Source organism: Sinocyclocheilus grahami, unplaced genomic scaffold (assembly GCF_001515645.1).
Source record: "Sinocyclocheilus grahami isolate Dianchi unplaced genomic scaffold, SAMN03320097.WGS_v1.1 scaffold473.1, whole genome shotgun sequence".
Taxonomy (NCBI): Eukaryota; Metazoa; Chordata; class Actinopteri; order Cypriniformes; family Cyprinidae; genus Sinocyclocheilus; species Sinocyclocheilus grahami.
This window is the reverse complement of record NW_015505652.1, coordinates 1,920,588-1,943,226: the sequence shown is the minus strand read 5'-3', so window position 1 is coordinate 1,943,226 and position 22,639 is coordinate 1,920,588. Positions and strand designations below refer to the sequence as shown.

The 22,639-nt window shown below is 37.1% G+C and overlaps 1 protein-coding gene across 1 annotated transcript; it reads left to right on the top strand.

The window, feature by feature from the left end:
* Positions 1–962: 962 nt before the first annotated feature.
* Positions 963–21,852, top strand: LOC107553498 (elongator complex protein 3-like). Its single transcript, XM_016235736.1, has 15 exons — positions 963–1,140; positions 2,770–2,869; positions 2,957–3,095; positions 3,204–3,274; positions 4,550–4,613; positions 4,729–4,797; positions 4,987–5,141; positions 9,798–9,959; positions 10,439–10,565; positions 16,808–17,001; positions 17,526–17,616; positions 17,699–17,764; positions 17,856–18,083; positions 20,268–20,349; positions 21,102–21,852. The coding sequence occupies exons 1-15, from the start codon at positions 1,119–1,121 to the stop codon at positions 21,176–21,178; spliced, it is 1,647 nt and encodes a 548-aa protein (XP_016091222.1). The 5' UTR covers positions 963–1,118; the 3' UTR covers positions 21,179–21,852.
* The last annotated feature ends 787 nt before the right edge of the window (positions 21,853–22,639 follow it).

Here is a 22,639-nt window from a genome sequence, read left to right as displayed (position 1 = left end):
TGTCTGTCTGTATGACTCACTGGCAAGAATTACTTAACAGAGGTTGCATTTAGTAATTCATGCTTAACTTCCCATTTTTCATGGCACTATGGACTATAATGCATCATAGTATAGCCTATATTAACTACTTACAACTCTTGGATAAATAGATAGATAGATAGATAGATAGATAGATAGATAGATAGATAGATAGATAGATAGATAGATAGATAGATAGATAGATAGATAGAGAGACAGATAGATAGCATCCTTATTCCAGTTCTCTAAAATCCACTAATAACGTTTTATTATTATTATTATGTAATTATTATATTATTAGTTTGTTTGCATGGTTTCAAAGCAGCTTTACAGAAAGTCATGTATAATAGCATGTTTTATTTTATTTTTTAATTTAAATTATTACTAATAAAATATTTTTTTGTTTTATTTGTACTAATAACGTTATTATTATTATTATTGCATGCTAAAATGTGCAATGCACAATTGTGATCTTAATATGATACAATTAGAATCTTCAGTTTTGCACAGCTGTAGAAACAAATCCCTAGGCCTAGATCATCCTAAATATAGCGAGTTACTACAGAAGTCAGATATGGATGGAATAAATATATAGCTTCAAAAGACCGCATAGAAGTTATTATAATTTAGTACCTGTTAGAGAATCAGATATCAGTCGAGGCATACATAATAGCCTAGTTGATGGCCAGAGGCAACTTTGAAACATTCACGATACTGTTAACAATAGCCCTTTTATGGCGCTTATAATAATCTCTAACGATATATTTCTTACAATATAATTTCTATATCATTTAGTATGAGGGATTTGTATTAGACAATAGCCCTATGAGACAAAATGTCTCTACCACAGAGATTGTCTGTCTGTCTGAACACTAGAGGTCCTCCGGTGTACTTGCAGAGCTGCTGTGGCATAGTGCGTGACAGCTTTACGACAACTGTACTTACATGTGTTGCTTTACGACACACGCAATCGCTTTACGGAGGAGTGTAGCATGTTCACTGATGTTGACATTTTAATCCGTAGTTTAAGGAAATAAATAACTGCAAATTTGAGTGTTTATCGTATACGAGTTCTGGATTATTTGTAGCTTGTTTCCAAGATGGGAAAGCCGAAAAAGAAGAGTAAGTATTCACTGCTAAGTTTAAGCAGAACGTTTTCTGTTAGCTGTTGAAAGCATGTTGTCTATATACTAAGACTTGGGTATTGTATGCTTGCTTAACATCACATGTAAGGAAATGTTATATTTTATTATTCAACACAAGCAGTTTCGTAAATGTTCGTCACTGTTAAAATGGCAATGTGACAGAAAGTTAACAAAGTCATGTGAAAGAATACTTTTTTTTGGATACGTTTTGTTAAAGAAGCATTCATTTGGAAGGTAGCTAGCTACTTATGTTTTCTTACTATTTCAAAAGTACAACACAAGTATCTGTCAGGATATATTTGGAATATATTTGCATTTTGGGTCAGACGTAAAGTTTATGATAAAAAGTTGTAACAATCAGCCCGAGTAACTAGTTAGGTGACCATATTTTAGTTTTCCAAAAAGAAGACATTAGGGGACATTCATTTATTATCTAATAAATAAAAAGAAAACAAGTAGATAGAATAGGGAATGCTAGTGTTAGTGGGTCATTTTTAAATAAAAATAAAACAAGTCAATAGAACAGAAAAAGAAGAGATAATGCTAGTGTTAGAAGGTCATTATTTATAATAAATAAAAAGAAAATAAGTAGAAAGAAAAGAGAATGCTAGTGATAGAGGCTATTTTTTCTTTATAAATAAAAGTTACTAACAAGTAGTTAGAATAGAAATAGAATAGAGACTGCAAATGTTAGAGGGTCAAGTTTTTTAATTTAAAAAGAAACAATCAGATAAAATTAGAATTAGCATTAGAATAGAGAGTGCAAGTGTTAGAGGGTCAAATGAAGATGAAAGAGAAGCTGTTTCTTGAAAATATTAAGGACTCAGCTGCTTGGATTGAGTTGGGCAGGTCATTCCACCAGGAGGGAACAGTTAACCTAATGTAAAATCCATGAAAGTTTTATCATAGTTAGAATGCAAAATGTTTTAATATAAGCATTTCAGTCAAATGTAAGTTATGCAGTATTTCAAACCTTTAACCCACTTGGGAAAATCAACCCATGGTAACAGTTTAAAAGCAGCCCAATTCTGTGGAAATAAACACGGACTTGGTAATCAAGAGCTGCAGAAGTCAGATTTTATTGATCCCAGGTCGAGAATAAGGAGAGATGACTGAAAAGAACATGCTTGAATATTTGCAGCTCAACAGATCGTGAGTTCATTGACAAATATCTGATCTTGTAAGATATGCTCCCTTTACACAGAGTGCATGTGATCGCGAAATCGAAAGTGAAAGTAAACAGCGCAAACGCTCATTCAAAAATATTTAAATACACCGCATATTGAGTGATGCGCCAAAATTATATACAATATTAGAATGTTTAAAGGAGTGGACACGAAAATCACGGGAGCGAAACATGTTGCGGGAGCAGGCGGCAATGGTCAGAGATTCAGCGGGAGCGGGATATAGAAAACAGCCGAATCCCGGACATTTTTAAGAAATACCGGCCGGACGCATTTTTGTAGGTCCAAAAAGAGGACGTATGGTCACCCTAGTTCTGTTCTTTAACTAGTCTTTAACAGCATTGACAGGTGTCTGGAACCTGCATAGAGGTTGGTGTCTCTCTAACATTATCTGTCTGCTTAACTTTCTGTGTCCACATCAGGTGACTTGAGCCGTGCAGAACTGATGATGATGACAATTGCAGATGTCATCAAGCAGTTGGTTGAGGCCCACGAACAGGGAAAAGATATTAACCTTAACAAGTCAGTGCATTTTTAAGTTTCAGAAACACAATTGGAACTGTTTTCTCATTGGATAACGGTAAACTAAGACAGCTAATGTTTTTATAGAGTCAAGACAAAGACATCAGCCAAATATGGTCTCTCTGCACAGCCACGGCTAGTGGACATCATTGCTGCAGTGCCACCTCACTACAGAAGAGCCTTGGTGCCCAAACTGAAAGCCAAACCCATTCGGACTGCCAGTGGGGTAAGGATGGCATGTTGGCCCTTTGCAATTTGTATTAGGGTGGTGTAAAGATATCATAATGAAGAAATGAAACTGCAGCACAGAGTTTTATTTAATATTTATTTGTAGATTGCAGTTGTCGCTGTGATGTGTAAGCCTCATCGCTGCCCACACATCAGTTTTACAGGCAACATCTGTGTGTGAGTATGACTGAAATAATGTGCCCTTGTATTTCTGGTACACTACCGTTCAAATGTTTGGGGTCGGTAAGATTCTTCTTTTTTTTCACAAACATTAATCAGCACAACTGTTTTCACCACTGATAATATTAACAAATTCTTAAGTACCAAATCAGCATATTAGTGGCACTGAAAACTGGAGCTTTGCTATCATAAATAAATTACATTTGTATTGAAATGTACTGTGCATGTAAATGTATTGAAATAGAGATTGTAAATACCGTATTGACCCAAATATAAAACGATGTTTTTTTTCTTGGAAATACATCTGAAAAAATGCGGTCGTCTTATATTCAGGGTCTAGACTTTGACATGTCAATAATACACCCACAAGACTAGATGGCGCCAAATACGCATAAAACGAGTGTGCCATGAAATACGTAATGTAATGCGTGTTGTAAAGATCGCGAGAAAAAACAAAAGAAAAAGAAAACCTTACAGCTGCATGAGTCGTGACTGTCACGTTGGCCTGATGGGACCAAACTTCCTTTGTGATTTTAAAACGTAAGACAGTACCCAGATTTGAAGACTACAGTAAGATTTAACTTCTACTGTTAATAAGATATTGGTGGACTACTATTAGATGGATAGCCTAAATGTCCTAATTCAGATGAGCTACCTGTTTTTTTTTTTAATGGTATATCAAAAAGTGTATATTTTTTAAATGTGATTGCCGGTACATTTTACCAGTTTTTACCATACTTTCAAAACAAATATTAAAATAGGAAAAATATTCAATATGAAAATAATTGAAGACAAAATGTGTTTTACTGAGAAAAAAACAAGATTTGGTTTTTAAAAAGCCTATTCCAAAAGGTACATCTGGAAAAAGGGGGGTCGTCTTATAATCAGGGTCGTCTTATATTCGGGCCAATATGGTAATTGTAATAATATTTCACAGTATTTCTGTTTTACTGTATTTTTACTGTATATTTGATCAAAGAAAATTTTCTTTCAAAAAATTTGGACCAATCCCTAACCTTTTGAACAATAGCGTACATTTATTCATTCAGTCCGTGCTTTTATACAAAATGACTTACAAATGTGTAATTCTACAACACAAGCTATTCACCGTAAAGAACGGCACCATGAACCTTTTACAGTACATTTTCCATGTGAGCCTGCATCTGGTTCAAGCAGTTAGCATTGTGTATCTTTTATGAGCAAAATATAATGATAAAGCCAGTCTTAGTTTTGATGTTTATGTGGTGTTTGTGTTTTCATTTGCTCAAACAGCTACTGCCCAGGGGGTCCGGACTCGGATTTTGAATATTCCACACAGTCTTACACAGGATATGAGGTAATTATCCTTCTGTATCCCAAAGCAATGCTATCACGCATGTTCTTTTTATGAGTTTTGCGCTGATGTTATGCTGTATGCTTCATTTTGATTGTCTATTTCCCCTCTTACCCAGCCCACGTCAATGAGAGCCATCCGTGCACGATACGATCCTTACCTCCAGACTAGGCACAGAGTAGAACAGGTGAGTCATCTTCACTGTGCCTATTCATGAGCAGCATTTTTGGCATTGTACAGTTAAAATCTTAAGGGATCATAAGCTACTTAATGGTTTTGATTTTACGGTGTACATCTGCAAGGTTGATGATCCTCTCAGCTTTTCCACTCATTAGATGGTGTTAATGTCATTACGCTGCTGTGTTTGCACATCTAGCTCAAGCAGCTTGGTCACAGCGTGGATAAAGTGGAGTTCATTGTGATGGGAGGAACATTTATGGCTCTGCCGGAAGAGTACAGGGACTATTTCATCCGTAACCTCCACGACGCGCTGTCAGGACACACGTCCAACAACGTCACTGAAGCTGTCAGGTACCAGCTCCCCATGATAAACTTGTCTATGACTGATAGAATCAGGCCACCCTTAATTTTGAGTTTTGTGGCACAAATTTCTTAGTGCCAGGAAAGGGCCAGGAGACGATGCCATCGTCCATCGCCGATGGCTAACGTTAAGCTGACTCCCACAATCCGCCGCATCCCAGTTCCGTGTTCGAAAAGGAAATAAAGTGTACTACGGAAACCCTAAGGGAATAAATAGCCTACAAGATGGGAGGATAAAAAATATTTCAATACTTTTTCTCGCAATTATATCATTGGGTAAGTATAGGCGACTGTATATACATTGCGGGCATCAGGGAGCCGCTATTGAAACCGCTTTCGATTGCGCGCTCTCATTTTACTTTCACTTTCACTTTTGAGATTCGCGATCACAAGGACTCTATGCTATGTAGCGGCAGTACTTACCACACATGTGACAAGATTAGATGTTTGTCATTGGTGCTCAGGATCTGCAAATCATTCGCCATCGTCCTATCAGAAATTTCTCTTTGCTCTGTGTATGTGGTAAGTGAACTTTCATGTACTGTAATGCAACAGGCTACCGCTAGCAAGCGGCTAACCTTTTAGTGGCTCCGTAGAACGCGTTATTCCATACTTTTTGCAACCTCCTTTTGCCAAGAGAACAGCTCTGAGTCTTCACCTATAATGCCTGAAGAGTTTAGAGAACATCTGGCAGGAGATCAGAGACCATTCCTTCATACAGAATCATGATTCAGATTTCCAGCTGCATGTTGATGCTTCTCCTCTTCAGTTCACCACACTAATTTTCTATAGGGTTCAGGTCAGGGAACTGGGTTGGTCAGGGCAGAAGCTTGGTTTTGTTCTTAGTGACCCATTTTTGTTTTGATATTGATGTTTGTTAGTGGATCATTGTCCTGTTGGAAGATCCAACCATGGCCCATTATAAGATTTCTAGCATGGACAGTCAGTTTTAATTTTTTTATTCACTGGTATTTTATAGAATCCATTATGCCATCTATCTGAACAAGATATCCAGGATCTCCGGCAGAAAAATAGGCCCACAACATTAAACATCCAGCAGTGTATTTCATTGTACACATGGGGTACTTTTTTTTATCCCTGTGTGCACCAAACCCATCTTGAGTGTTTGCTGCTAAAAAGCTACTTTTTTTAGTTTCATCTGACCATAGAAGCCAGTCCCATTTAAAGTTCCAGTCATGTCTAGCAAATAAATATGCTGGAGTTTGTTTTTGGATGAGAGCGTTTTCTTTTCTAGTTTTTTCTTGAAACCCTCCCAAACAACATTGTTTTATTTAGTTTTTTGAGGCTTTCTGACCCCAAGACTCAACTATTTTCTACAGTTCTCTAGCTGTGATCCTTGAAGTCTTTGGCCACTCAAACGCTCCTCCTCACCATTAGGACGATATAGACACACGTCCTCTTACTGTATTAGAGAAATTTTTTTATTTCGTAATGTCGTTTTCCCCCACTTTCACTTTTTTTTTTTTTTTACTTTAATTAAAGGTTAGATTTTTTATTTTATTTTATTTTTTGAATGAAAGATCAAGTGGATAAACAATGCAGGTTTATTTTCACAGCCTTTTTTGATCATATTTACATACAACTATATATACTGTATAAATATATATATGAATTCAAACTTAATTTCAAGCAACATTTGATGATACATAACTGAAATAGCCTAACTATTTCTTACAAAGACAAGCGCGCGTGTGTGTGTGTTAAAACATATTAGTTATAACAACGGCAGATAAAATTACACGATAAATGAATGAGTGATCGTTACAAAAGTGCGCTTGAAATGTACTGAACACGGAAGCTCTAACGTGTCTTTTTCTCACGTGTCACAAACGCACACTTCAGCATCTTCTTTTGCTTTTAATGGCTGTTGGCAAACCCACTTAAAGGTGCATACCGTCTCCTGCTGCACAAAACCGGCATGACAAGTGACATAAAATAAGGATCGGGCTCACGACAGCTGATAACGATCAGTTAAAAAATTGCTTGATTGGCCCCGATCCCGATCCTTGAGATCATCCCTAAAACATATATTAAAAATTCTCTGCTATTTTAAGTAAATTAAAAATTCAACACTAAAAACTAAAAGTATAGGCTAAGTGAATTTAGGCATCACTTAAATTTTACTGGTCACACAACCATGCGGATTACGACACGCAGTGAGTGGAATTCTATTTATAATTCTGTGTACATAATCCACCTTGTTTTTCAACACAATATCATCACAGCAACAACTTCAAATAAGCCATTTTCTGTGAATGTGTGAGATTTCTGGTTCATTAGCCGCAGTAGGGAAATAACGAAAACTGAAAAATGCTTAAATGATGATGACAAGATAAAGAGTGTTATTAGTCACATCTCCTGATATGCAATTTAACAGTTTAGCCGACATTAACTTGCACATTTATGGCTAACCAAGCAAAGAAAAGCCTTCTTTTCACTTTGACCATTAGTCTAAGTCTGTCTAAATATGTATAAAGGTGACGTATGTGATTTCTGTGCAACTAACTTCACCAGCAAAACTGAAAAAATTATATCTTTTTATGTTTGATAAGATTCGATATCTTTTCAAAAAGCCTTTTGCATCAGTTTTGAACAAGTGGTGACTGACCACCCTGATGACATCAGCTCCCTGAGGAAAGCTAGCATTTTGAAGTTAGAATGAAAGGCAAAAGGGATGATTGCAAGATGTGGATAGACTGCCACTGCAGGGCGCTGTTAGTTTATTACTGTGTTTTTTGTGTTATTTAGATAAGCTCTGACTTGGGACCAGTGTTTTTGTTGTTGGAAAATATAAGTCTGTATAAGCAAAATGAACAAATGCAGGCCTTGGATCAGTTAAAGCACAGTGCCAAAAACCTCCTGGTGAGCAAATTTGGTAGTGGGGCAGTTTGGACCAGTCTTCCACTATCAGAGCAGCTGCACTGGCTCTGCTTTCTGCCTAGTCACAGAACAATAAGACAGAATGTGGCATTTGGGCTCTATGCTTAAATGATGATGACAAGATAAAGAGTGTTATTAGTCACATCTCCTGATATGCAATTTAACAGTTTAGCCGACATTAACTTGCACATTTATGGCTAACCAAGCAAAGAAAAGCCTTCTTTTCACTTTGACCATTAGTCTAAGTCTGTCTAAATATGTATAAAGGTGACGTATGTGATTTCTGTGCAACTAACTTCACCAGCGAAACTGAAAAAATTATATCTTTTTATGTTTGATAAGATTCGATATCTTTTCAAAAAGCCTTTTGCATCAGTTTTGAACAAGTGGTGACTGACCACCCTGATGACATCAGCTCCCTGAGGAAAGCTAGCGTTTTGAAGTTAGAATGAAAGGCAAAAGGGATGATTGCAAGATGTGGATAGACTGCCACTGCAGGGCGCTGTTAGTTTATTACTGTGTTTTTTGTGTTATTAATTTTTTCTTGATAAGAGAGAGAGAGTGTGTGTGTGTGCACGTAGGCAGAGGTCCACAGGATTGTTGGCACACCACAGCTTATCAGCGGGTTTGTTAAGATGACACGATTGCCATAATTGTTCCGGCGGCTAAACAGCCAGAGATGGGGAGACAACAGTTCGATTTCAGGCCCATTGCTTATCTCAGCAGAGGATGTGTGTGTGTTTGTGTGAGTGTGTGAGGGAGAGAGAAATAAAGAGAATAAGTACAAATGAGAAATGCTCTGTTGGTTTTTATAACTACATTGTCTGAAATCTGGGGATAGAACCAGGAGCTAAATGGACAGAAAGAGTTTTTGGGCTATTAAATGTCCATTAAAACTTCAGAACAATGTCAGGCATGACAGGAAGCCAAAAACCATGCATTTCAGAATTATTATTAAATTGATGCAAACCAATACAGTTGGCCAATTGAAACCAGTTCAGTCGGAAAATAGTTTTCATATTATCATCAGAAACTGTAATAGGAAGATTTTTCCATTTTATTCAGAAGTCTTTTTTAAAAAGCCATTTTAAAAGAGTTTTTTTGTTTTTGTTAATTTTGTTGATCAATCATACATTACACACACATACATACATATATATGTATATATAGAGAGAGAGTGTGTATGTGTGTGTATATACACACACACACACACACACTCTCTCTCTCTCTCTCTCTCTCTCTCAGGGTTAGTATGATTTTGTTTATGGTTTTGAAATGTCTCAACAAGGCTGCTTTTTTGGATCAAAATACAGTAAAACAAGTAATATTGTGAAATAGTATTACAATTTAAAATAAATCTTTTCTATTTTATATATATTAAAATGTCATTTATTCCTATGATGGCAAAGCTGAATTTGAGTTTCCAAATTACTCCAGTTTTCTGTCACATGATCCTTCAGAAATTATTTAGTGCTCAAGAATCATTTCTTCTTATTATCAATGCTGAAAACAGATCCTGCTTAATGTTTTTGTGGAAACCATAATACATTTCCTTCAGGATTCTTTGATGAAAAGAACATTTAAAAGAACAGCATTTATTTGATTTTTAACAAGGCATTTTTAATGTCTTTACTGTCACTTTTGAACTATTTAATGTGTCCCTATTAATTTCTTTAAAAAAAAAGAATGGATACATGCATATATAAAAAAGTATCAGAATTTCTGAGCTGATATTCTTTTCCCCAGATACTCTGAATGCAGTAACAGCAAATGTGTCGGCATCACGATTGAGACCAGACCTGACTATTGCCTGAAGAGACACTTGAGTGACATGCTGGCCTATGGTTGCACCAGACTAGAGATCGGTGTACAGAGTGTTTATGAGGATGTGGCTCGTGATACCAACAGGTCAGAGTTTGTTGCTTTTATAATAAGGGACATTCCACAGACTAGAAGATGAGTGTTTAGTATTTGAATAATCTTGATCCTGGGATGCTATTAGTGTAACATCAGTGTTAAGACTTCCAGTTAGCCATTTTGTTCCAACGGATTTTAGCTCATGTTGGTAATTGTAGTTTGCTCACTTGATTATGTGTCATTTAGGAATCACTTTGAGGGATTAGTAGACTTAGCAACTATGCTAATTACTCTATAATCTTGGGTGTAGTTGTAAGTGCTGTGCTGAATTTAAATGACCTTGTTAAAAACATGATTAATTAGAATATACAGCCTTATGACCATTTAAAATTTGTTTTGGTCATTTATATTTTGTCTTACAAAAGTAAGGATTATATTTCTTTAGTAACTGCATGTATCTTGGGCATGGTTATATTGAACTTATGTACTATGAACTAAATGTACTTACTGAACTTACTAACTTTTTCCAGAGGACATACCGTTCGGGCTGTGTGCGAATCTTTCCATCTTGCTAAGGATGCTGGTTTTAAAGTTGTAGCCCACATGATGCCAGACTTACCCAATGTCGGTATGGAAAGAGATGTGGAGCAGTTTATAGTAAGTACTTCATGGATCAGTATAATTCTACTGCATTCACCAATAAAATCTGCCATCAAACACAATGTGAAAATGGCAAAATGATTAAGCATGAGCGCAAATTTTATATTTTGGTAATATAACTGTTTTACTGGTCAAAATAGTTTGGTGTACAATACATCAATAATTCACCTAAGAATGAATATTCTGTCCTCTTACAACCTTTTTCTTCATGCTGTTCTAAACCTGTATTACTTTCTTTTGTGGGGTGTTTAGAAACACTACTAAAGTAGAAAGTCTTTGTTGTCATTTACATTCATATACACTACCATTCAAAAGCGTAGGGTTAGTATGAAAAAATAATAATACTTTTTTTTAAAGAATGCATTAAAGGAGACATATTATGCCCATTTTTACAATATGTAATATAAGGCCCAATCCCAATTCTATTTTATACCCCTTCCCCTTCCCCTACACCTCCGCCTACCCCTTCCCCTGGTCCCTTGAAACAGAGTGTCAAGGGGTAGGGGTGAAAATATTCCCCTAAGAATTGGGACACCACTACTATGCCGTCACACGTCATCATACGTCGTTTAGCTCCTACAATACACACATCTATACTGGTGTGCTGGTGTGCATTAGAGCCTTTAATTACCGTTCTATATTAATGCGCTGCTTACTGACACACACACACACACATATATATCGGAGATCACGCAGCTCACACATCCAGGAGAAAAGAAACTTGTCAACGCTGCCCCACGACTTTTATTAATAACAGTTTAAATACTGAATCGCTACATTATATTATACATTATATAGCAACGAGAGGATAAAATCTCAGTTTTTTTAAGCATTCATGTAACTCTCTCTCTCGAAATGACAATATTTGAGAAAAGGGTTTAGCGATTTCTAATTATTGGGGGGACTAGCCCCCCTCAATGTCTATGGTGGTTATCGCCCTGATCAGACATGAAAATATTTTGTGGCACTATCATGCAGTCGGCAATGATATGACGTTAGTTAGCAGCGATTTTTTGCTAACATTTCTTTGAGTAACATGACCGTAAATATGAACTCACGATTGAATGTAACATAAAACAAATGATTACTTTTCGTTAAAATCTTTATTAATGCCAACAATGCTTACATTTATGTGTCTTTTTAGTTCGCTCGGGCAGCCATGTTGCCCCTGAAGCCGGTTTATGCTGAGATAATTCATACCCCTTCGTTTGAAGTGTGGTCCCGAAAAATCTTTGTTTGAAGGGCTGTCTGGCCCTTCCCCTTCCCCTTCCCCTACCCCTCCAACCAAAAGAGAATTAATACACCCCTACCCCTTCACGTGAACGTGCGAAAAGTAGGGGTAGGGGAAAGGGGAAAGGGGAAGGGCTAAGGGGTAGAATTAGGATTGGGCCTAAGTCTCAGGTGTCCCCAGAATGTGTCTGTGAAGTTTCAGCTCAAAATACCCCACAGATCATTTATTATATTATTGAAAATGCCTATTTTGAGTGGAAGCAGAAACAGACGTTTTTCGTGCCTGTCTCTTCAAATGCAAATGAGCTGCTGCTCCCCGCCCCTTTTCCAGAATAGAGCTTCGCCGTTACAGCTCGTACCTGCTAAAAACATCTGTTTTGGTTCTGATTATCCTGTTTATCGCGCTGAAATCATGCGTTTTAAACCATATGAGTTTAAACTATTCTAAGTTTTCTGAGTGCACACATCCGAAGCACACGGACAGAAAGTGGCTGTCACAGCATGTGAGTACTAAACTAAGTTCTCATTCACACACAAGTTTACGTTAAAAACACACATGAGTTACAAAAACAGTTGGTTATGTCTGTGAAGGTAAACAGCTGGGAAATAAATCGCATGTTTATTTTAGATCTGTGTCGCAGCAGCAATATACAATAAATAAATCAATAAATCCACTGCTCTCTTGTCTCCTCTGAGGCTGGGACGCTAAACAGTGTTCTGTGCTCGTCTGTGCAGCCAAACACAGAACAGTTAGCATGTTTTGCTCAAACTTTCGCCATGGCATTAGAGCTGTTACACCATTGTCGCTTGCGAAATCAAAATGATGGCGCCGTGGGTGGAAACTTACAGATTAAGGGGCGGTAATATTATAATGAGATCCCTTTGCAACGTCACTAGGGGAGTCAGTGTCAGTGATGTCAAACATCACTGTTTTTTTGTGTATTAACCATGCCAAATTTGAATATACACAGATGAGATTTTCAGTGGAGAGTGTTGTTGTTGTTGTTTGTTTTTGTGATTTTTGGAAAGACGGTGTTTAAAATTCTGCCAGATGTTTCCTTTGGTGTTTGCTTGAATAAAGTAAGTCATGTAGGTGAGGAAATTATGACACAATTTTCATTCTAAAACACTTTCAAAAGTGTTACCTGAATAATCATGTTTGGATTACTTCAAATAAGCCTCAAGCATAAGCTTCAAGAGGATTATGGGAAGTAGTGCTTTGCAATTTAAGGTCCTCAAACTTACAACTGTTTATTCTGTTAAGTTATTTTAATGTAAATGAACTGAGGAGCTGAGACACAGACAACTGCAGAGGGTTATTTAAATGCAAAGGTTTATCTCTGTATACCTCACAGGTTACGCAGGTGGTTTTCAAAATGTAATTTTCATCAACTAAATGACTTCAATTAATCAACATTCCTGTGAAATGGCTGTTGGGATATCCAAAATTTCCATATTACTTTCGGGTGCTCTATTAACTTTGACACTCAAAGTATCAGAAACTACTGAGCCATAGTCGTCATCAAGCAGGCTTCCCAGAGGTAATAGGACAAGAAATGAGAAATCATATATCGCTCCTTTAGAAATGTTTGAATAAACAATAAATAGCAAAATTAAACAGTTTCCCATATCACACAGCCCTAGGTTACAATGCAGAGAGGCAAAAGTGGTTGTACACATGAGATGTACAGTACAGGAACAGATTAACATTTTTATCCCGAGGAGAAATCCACTTTTATCGGGTGCAGTAGCTAATTGTTATATAGCAGGAATGATGGGTGAATGTAAATGAAGTGGGGAGTGATGTGCCATGGCAGGCTGCTCTTTTATGGCCTCTGTCAGTGTCCAGCTGTGACGCATTGGTTCGCATTATCAGGGGCTTCATTATGTGAAGTGAATAGAGCATTCATTATGGCGGGTTTCATTACCGAAGCATGGAGATCCAATCAGTGACTGGGCTCTGGAACCCATTCAAGGTGCTTCTCTCTGAAAGACTGTATTAAACACCAACCGGGAGCAATCCAGGTGCCAACAGGTTTCTTTGATGTCTTAAGCGAACACTGTCAGTGCACGATCTCGGGAGTTTAGCGATTTTAAAGCGGGTGATTATTTCCCATTAGGAGAACAGAAGAGCCTAGAATGAAGTGAATGATGTTAATGTTGCATAAGAAACATCATGATTAACTGAGTGCAGTTATATAAATAATATTTTGCATTAACAGTCACATAAATGCCACTTAACTGTAGAAGAGAACCATTAACTTTTTATTGCAATCATCCAGTCTCTAGAGTCTCGGAAGGCATGTGTATCTAAAGCTAAAAAGTCTTTGCTTCGATTTTGACATTGTTGTACCAAGCCCACATTACACCTACCTCATTTCCCCCTGGGAGGCTCTTACTGCCTCCACACTGCTGCAATCAACAGCCAGCTCCAAAATATTTGGACAGCAATACCTTTTTACTCTTTATTTGTACAATTTGTAATTGTAATATTGCAATTAGAGGCTAAAGGTACAAACAGTGTATTTTAAAATATTCACTTTTTTACACTTTTGTGACTTTTTTGGCCCCTTTAATGTTAGCCAGTGTTTCTTGTACCAAAAAAACCCAGCATTTGGAGGCAATTCTGATTAAATAAAATGCAACCAGTGTGATTCTTTTACAAGAGCTCTTAATAGTGAAATAAACTTTATCAAAGTTCAGGAAAGTTGCCAATAAAGGGTTTAGGATTGTGCTCAACAATTATTTGTGCACAATCTTTGCCCTGACATGACATTTTTAATGTGACTTTAGGATAGGAATGCACCAATATTAAAGTTCTTGCTGATACCGGTAATACAATTAATTATTATCATGTTAATTGTCGTTAACCGATAAATGGTCGATGTTACAATTCTGGCCATTACCAATAAAATGGTTAATTATTTTCATGTTTTGGCCAATAACCGAAAAGTTAACAATATTAAAATTCTGCCTGATGCTAATAAGATGGTTAGTTATTTTTATGTTGGACATTAATCGTTAAATTACCAATATTAAAATTCTGGCTACTGATAAAATGATTAATTAATATCATGTTATGGTGGTTAAACGATAAATTTCCAATATTATTCTAACACAGATAAAATTATTAATCATCATGGTATGGCTGTTAAGTGATAAATTACCAATATTTAAATTCTGCCTAACACAATCAGTTATTTTCATGTTATAGTCATTAACCGATAAATATTAAAGTTGTATACAATTTTGTCTAAATAAATTAAAAATAAAACAATAAAAACTCAAATAATTTAAGCATCCCATTATAATGTGCAGTATAAAAATGTACTTTCATGTTGATATTTGCTAAAGATGATATTTAACCATGTTATTAAATTAGTGTTATTTGCATTTTGTACTCTCTGCAGTTAAGCACAAGGCAAGGCACCTCTTCTTTTCTATCTGTAGATATGAGTCAGCATGACCACATCCTAGCAAACTCACTTGCAATATAATATTCAGTGTGTTCGTCAGAACAAAGTGTCTGCCATTTTGTTTTCCACTTCATATTCCTGACTATGCTGTTGCTTTTTTAATTACAGTGAAAAGCACCTACTCAAAGCATGGTTTTGACGAGAATCGGCTCATTGCTTTATCATTCCGCCTATTAATTCCATCAGTCCTTTATTGGAATCCGTTTCACGCGTATGTTTGAGTGTATATTAATTAATCTCTCACACACCTGTTGTGATATCTCTGTGATAGAGAGCTATTTGAAGGCAGTGTGTCAGAGCAGGAGAGAGGGAGATTAATGGCTGTGGAAGGTGGTCTCTGACCCCACCGCTATCAGCTCTTCTCCTCTGCCACCGTGTGCCCACACAACCTCACCTGTGTCAACAACCAGCAGCACTCGGCCAGTTTATCTCACCTAACCTGCTTTCTGTGATGCTCATGCTCATGCTCTCCTCTTTCCCTCCCTCTTCCGTATTTGCTCGCTCGCTCTCCGTCATGCCTCCCCCCACTTTTCGAGACGGGAACCTGTCGGCGCTATCTCAGGACGAGTGTGCGGTGGAAAGGAGCGTGGCTCAGTGATAATGGAATCCCATTACTGACTCGTCCGACTCTCACTGCTTACTTATCAGACTGTTTGCAGGCTCCCCTCCCTACATAAAAAATAACACTCAGCGTAAATATATCACACAAAGACTTCATTTGACTCTTAGAGTAAGGAGAAGCTCAAAGCACATAGCAAGTCGTGACTCAAATAATCCGTCATTTCAATTTGTCTGTTAAAGGCAATTATTTTTGTTTGTTTGTGCTATTTAGAGTTTAGTTTAAACGCACCAGTGTCCAGTTCGATGATTCACTTGTGTGTCAGGAAGCAGGACAGTACCAATTAAATGTCCACTGACATTGTCTCTTTGATTGTAATGGTTACGTTTCTGAGTGTGCTCCGACCGTGACCCCTGAGCTTTTCAAAGTGACAAGGGTAAAACAGATTCCCTCACAATTGTGCGTTAAGTAGAAGACGTAAGCAAGATTAGTGATGGAGGTCATGAGACTTCATTTCGCAGTTTACCAATTCTTGAACGTGAATGGTGTTACTTTCCAAGTACAAAGTCAGTTTAAGATTCAGTTTAAGATTTCTTTAGTAACAACAGTTTGGAAAAAGATATCTGGTAAATATATTCATAAAAGATATATTTGTTAATTTTTGCTATTATACTTTTACAATACCATAAGTGAAGTCTTTATTATGAGTGGTCAACCGATATGGGTTTTTCAATGGCAAATTAGAGTGCACGGTGACTTATGGCTGATATTATGCCAATATATCATAAATATTTTCGTTTTATAATGTCAATGAAATATTTAACGGAAAAAGAAATTACCCCAAAAAATTTAATTGAAAATGATTTTAATGTTTTTATCAGTGTTGCAATAACAAATTCATGTACTCATTACTGGTTCTAGAAGTAAGTCTCATGTTTGCACTGCTCTGCTAAAACTATTGTCTCTGTCACCAGGAGTTTTTTGAGAATCCTGCATTCAGACCAGATGGGCTCAAACTTTACCCTACACTGGTGATTCGAGGCACTGGATTGTATGAGCTGTGGAAAACGGGCCGCTATAAGAGCTACTCCCCCAGTGCCTTAGTGGATCTAGTAGCACGAATTCTAGCGCTGGTCCCACCATGGACTCGTGTGTATCGTGTACAGAGGTAAGGCAGTATCTAAACATCACAAATTGACCTCACAAACATGGAGGAAAAGCTCTATGAAATCTCTATCAAATCTATGCTATTTTGTATAATAATGAATTTTAAATAAAATACTAAAAACTAAGTAAAATAAGTGAGTTTATGCATCAAAACAATGTACAGTATAAAATGTTTTATGTATTATGAGATATGTCAAATATTACATTTATTATTTATTAAAGATTACATTTATTAGTATAGATTATTGGTATTTTGAAACATTAACTTTAATTGAGCATTAAATTATGGCAATTTGAATGTAAAAATAGAAAAAATGTGCATTAACAATTAAATATCCAATATCAAATGATACTAGTAAATTAAAAAAAAAAACTCTTAATATGAATAACCAATATGGTACCAATGTATCATGCATCCCTAATTCATTATTTACCCAAAACAGAAGCATTACCTGTTGCCTTATGTTCATTCTAATGTGACCAACATTTAGTTTAGCTAAGCTGATGATCTCTGGCCTCTTTCAGGGATATCCCAATGCCATTGGTGAGCTCTGGGGTGGAACATGGCAATCTGAGAGAGCTGGCATTGGCCAGAATGAAAGACATGGGCACTGAGGTAGCCTTAATTATCAATCATTTAGTTTGTTTGATGTATGAATTCAAGGCCATTAAGTACAAACTGCCGTTGATCCCTACAGTGTAGAGATGTACGAACCAGAGAAGTGGGCATACAAGAGATTCATCACAAAGTTCAACCATATCAGGTATTTCATGTTCTGTGTAACTAATTAGCAGAAACTTGTTGTTATAGTGTGTAGAGTTAGCGACTGAAAATAATTTCTGTGCTTCTTGTAGGTAGAGCTGATCCGCAGAGACTATGTGGCTAATGGAGGCTGGGAGACCTTCCTGTCTTATGAGGACCCCGAGCAGGACATTTTAATTGGTCTCTTGCGTCTTCGTCGCTGCTCACCACAGTCCTTCCGGCCCGAGTTGAAGGGTGGCGTTTCCATTGTTCGAGAGCTGCATGTCTACGGAAGCGTGGTCCCTGTCAGCAGCCGAGACCCCAGCAAGTTTCAGCATCAGGTAAGACACCTTATTTCTGCCAGTAAAACACTGCAAAGTAACTTTACTGTCACTTGGAAAAATGATGAACATGAAGAATGATTTGTAGTGGTGTAACGGTTCACAAAATTCACGGTTCGGTTCTATATGACCAAAGACTATAGAGTACCCAAGACATGTCATTTGTATAGTTTTGAATGGTGAAAAATGCAACGCTCAATATGGCCGCTCAATCGCAGGAAGCCCCACATTCTGAATGAAAGAGCCAATCGCTATTTGAGCAGAAGTAACAACATTATTGTCAGATTTGTTTGGTGATTTCAAATATGAAATTTTATCGTAAGCTTAGTGAACAGTTTTGGAGAATTTGATGTTTCCCCATTCAAAGAGATAGGAGTTGGGATAGTAGTTGTACTTGCATGCCTGAGAGGCATTTCAAAGATGGCCGCCGAGTGACATGACTTGTCTTAAAGGGGTCATATGATGTTGCTAATAAGAACATTATTTGGTGTAATGAAATGTTTATGCGGTTTAAGGGTAAAAAAACATTATTTTCCACATACTGTACATTATTGTTTCTCCTCTATGCCCCGCCTTTCTGAAACGTGTCGAGTTTTACAAACTCATCGGTCTGAAAAGCAAGGTGTGCTCTGATTGGCCAGCTATCCAGTGCGTTGTGATTGGCCAAATACCTCAAGCGTGTGACGGAAATGTTATGCCCCTTACCATATTGTGATGCCCTGTCTGGCCTGGGCGAAGAGACAAAAACATTAAAACCCATTATAAACAAGGCATTTGTTGCATCCAGTGGGGACATAATTACGGATTATAATGACTTATACTGACTTTTTACGCGTTGCATCGCGCCGCGTAAACATAAAACCATGTCTGCATTTGTGATCGGAGAAATGACAAACAACATGTGGTACTCTACACTGCTCAAAATTAAACTCATGTTTGAATCATCAGTGGCAAATCCTTTAAATATAAAAAAACTTTCTTACAGTCTGTGAGTCAGAACACGACCAGCACGGATCAGCTCTAGGCATGACGAAGCAGATATCGTCCTCTTTTGGAAGGCCAAACAAAGTAGTTCGCTTTCACAACGAAACACACCGCACCTTCACGACATGGTGGTGGCGGCAACAACAATACTACAGCGAGAATAAAAGTTACGCCTTCTTTCTTTGCGTGAACATTTGGGCGGCGTTATGCAAATCTTCCCACATCGTGACGTAGACATGCAGGGGCGCGTTAGAATGAGCCATTTTAGGTAGGCGTGGTTGACTCTTAACTTGTATAAAGAATATCTCTTTGGATTTGAGACTTTAGTCTTTGCAACTTTACAGATCTTCTTTATGCACCAAGAGCTTGTAACACTCCAAAGAGAAAGGAAAAATTTTAATTACATCATATGATCCCTTTAAAAGGACTTTGATATGACACGGGTGTCACGGTTCGGTATGTTTTCAATACAGCAAAAACAAAGAAATGGCAGACAAATTTCCTTGATTTTTTGACTTTGGAAGGCCTTTTGACTATTGCCGTTTATCTAAGATGATTTTGGAAACTTATTTAACATTCGTTTCTTATTTATTTGGTTCCACCGTGTTTGCTGATTTTCAGTGTTTTATATTTAAACTATGTGTAAGTTATTTGTTATTTTATATTAGGCCTATAGCATGGTGTATTTGTATTTGTTTTGTTAATAAATTAAACATTCTATGTTTAATGTAAGTAAGTTTGTCATACTATTTTGTTGTTGTCAATTCAATCAATTGACGCCGAAATGCCGCTAGTTCGAAAGTGAAAATAAAATGCGCACAAGCTTTTACAAACTATTTAAAAGCGAATAAAAGCGAGGAAAAGAAGGAAAACTACCTCACCGTCACAACCTGGAGTACATTATATTTCACACACTTTAAGCTCTTTTTTTCCCAAATGTAATGGGATTACTCCAACAAATCGAAAAGCCTCGTACTGAACGGTTCAATACGAATACGTGTATCGTTACACCCCTAATGATTTGTCATTAATAATGGTTAAATTGAAAAACTACTCCTCTTGCATGGGGATAAATGTGTACATTTTAATATTTCATTTTTATTTAAGGCTTTTGTCTTTTTTCAGGCTTTTTCATGTATTTTACATAGTCTCACTGACTGCACATTCTAATTTTCTTTTTCTCCTTGTGTGCATTTGTAGGGTTTTGGGATGATGTTGATGGAGGAGGCCAAAAGGATAGCCAGGGATGAGCACGGCTCGAGCAAATTGGCTGTTATCTCAGGTATCAAAAATATTCTCAGCATTAACGGAATGGCGCATTCATTTTGTTGGTTCTTCTCTTGCCCTCGCTAGAAAAGAATGAATACGAAATTTTGACATGCACCTTGCCAAATCAGCTGCAGGATGGTGATAACATCAATTGGAAAATAAATGAAAATCTGTATTCATATTATTCTGGCTCTGATGCTTTAATGCGAGTGCGTGATAACTTTTGTACTCGCATGTCTGACAAAGAAAGCAAAACAACAACTGTAGAATGTATTGGAAATACAGTGGGGTTTTCTTGCTTTAAGTATTTTGAATCGGCATGGCAACCTTGGCTGAAATGATGGTTCCTCTCAAATTATTAAAAAGGGTGATATTATTTTTCCTTCAATCAGAGCAAATTCATTAATATCAAGATATATATGGATATAACCATTTAAAATAACTGTTTTCTATTTTAATATATTTTTTAAAATTGTTCCTGTGATGGCAAAGCTATTCTTAGCAGCTATTCCTCCAGTCTTCAGTGTCACATGATTCTTCAGAAATCATTCTAATATGCTGATCTGGTGCTCAAAAAGCATTTCTTATTTTTAATGTTGAACTTTTGATGAATTGTCATTTTCTCAAATTTGCATGTTTTTGGTCCAAATAACATACCCCAGGGTGCCTCCATTAGAGCTTGCATTATTGAAAGAAAGATTATTTTCTACTGTGTGTGTAAATTTGAATTTTTGGTCATGTTTTATTTTAATTTTTTTGGTTCAGGTGTTGGAACAAGGAATTACTACAGAAAAATGGGTTATGAACTGGAGGGGCCGTATATGGTGAAAAACCTTTACTGAAGCAGAGAGGAATCCCTGGAGAATATCGTCTGACATGCAGGACACTGACTTTAAGGGGATCTTTACACCCCACCTATAATTGGACTGGGCATGAGGACTACAGAGAGCGTGTGTGTGGTCAGTACAAAGCAGACTGCACTATTCTGTTACATGCCAGCCAAAGAGTGTATTCTGTAGTTCTCTTATAAAGACCATGATGCAAGTATCAGTGCTTGTTAGAAATGTACACCATTCTCCCTTGGCCTTAGTATACTTGCCAGTGCATTTACTTCTCTGGGATAACACTCATATATTTTTGTTTTCTACTGACAACATTGGACATAATGGAGGAAAAAAACTGCAGAGGCTTTGAGTTATCCCGTTATAAAAGCGCATATTTTTCATTTGGATTTGTGAGGGGAAAATCATTTATGCTTGCTGCTTGGCACATTTGATTAATCCACCATTTTTCCTGTTGTTAATTTTGAAGATGGATTCATTGCATTTTCATGTTTTCTTGGCTGTGCATGAAAAGAGTTCATCTGGTCTTTTTTTTTAATTATTGTTAATAAAAGATATTTATCCAGGATTTCAGTAATTTTCACGATTGTGCATTGTCATAAATCGCATGTTAGCACAAAGGCAGACGATTTGGATAGAGTCGAATAGACATAATACAGCCATCACTGAACATTCAAAGGAATTAATGGATAAGAAATCATCCGCGGCACTCTCCTGCCCAGCTCAGATATGAAAAACTGTCGCCAAAATGATTGAAATTCAATTGCTTCTATTTTTGACAGAATGAAAAGTTCACTGGAACTACTCCGCTGCGTTTTAGTGTCTGTCACCACACCACCAATTTCTGAGAAATGTCGTGCGGCGTGGCGAGAGCTCTCCTCCGCAGGAGACCTCATGATATGTCTGCTGATGGGTTTTTACTGCTTCATTTGACATCGCAATAACAGATTATATCGCTATCTCTGTCTGTGAGTCAAGGTGTCAGGCGAATGATGACCGACCACCCTTTAAAGCTAAGCTCAGTCAGATCACACTTGTAAGAGGTTTGTCATCAGAGAAATGGCCTCCAATAAATGGCAAGATGTTGTTTTGCCACCACCCCACAATAAAGTGATGATTTAACAATGGTTGATCTCGTAATTTCCTGGCACAGGCCTTTTGTTAGGACTTTAATGGCTTAATAACCTCACCGTTAAAACGATGAACAGTGAACATCAATGTGTCATACACACCAATCAGCAGCTTTCACTAAATCTCAGTAAGTTTTAACTAGACAATCCCATAACCGATTTCGCTAATTACATTGGCTCATAACTGTCATTATTTCTCTAAAGTCTTACCAATGCAGGATTAATACTGATGTAGCCGAAATGATGACCTCAGAGAATGAACGAGTGCTGTGTTTAGATAATGTGCATAATTCGCCACCGAGGTCAAGATGAGCCATCGCAGCGTTTCATT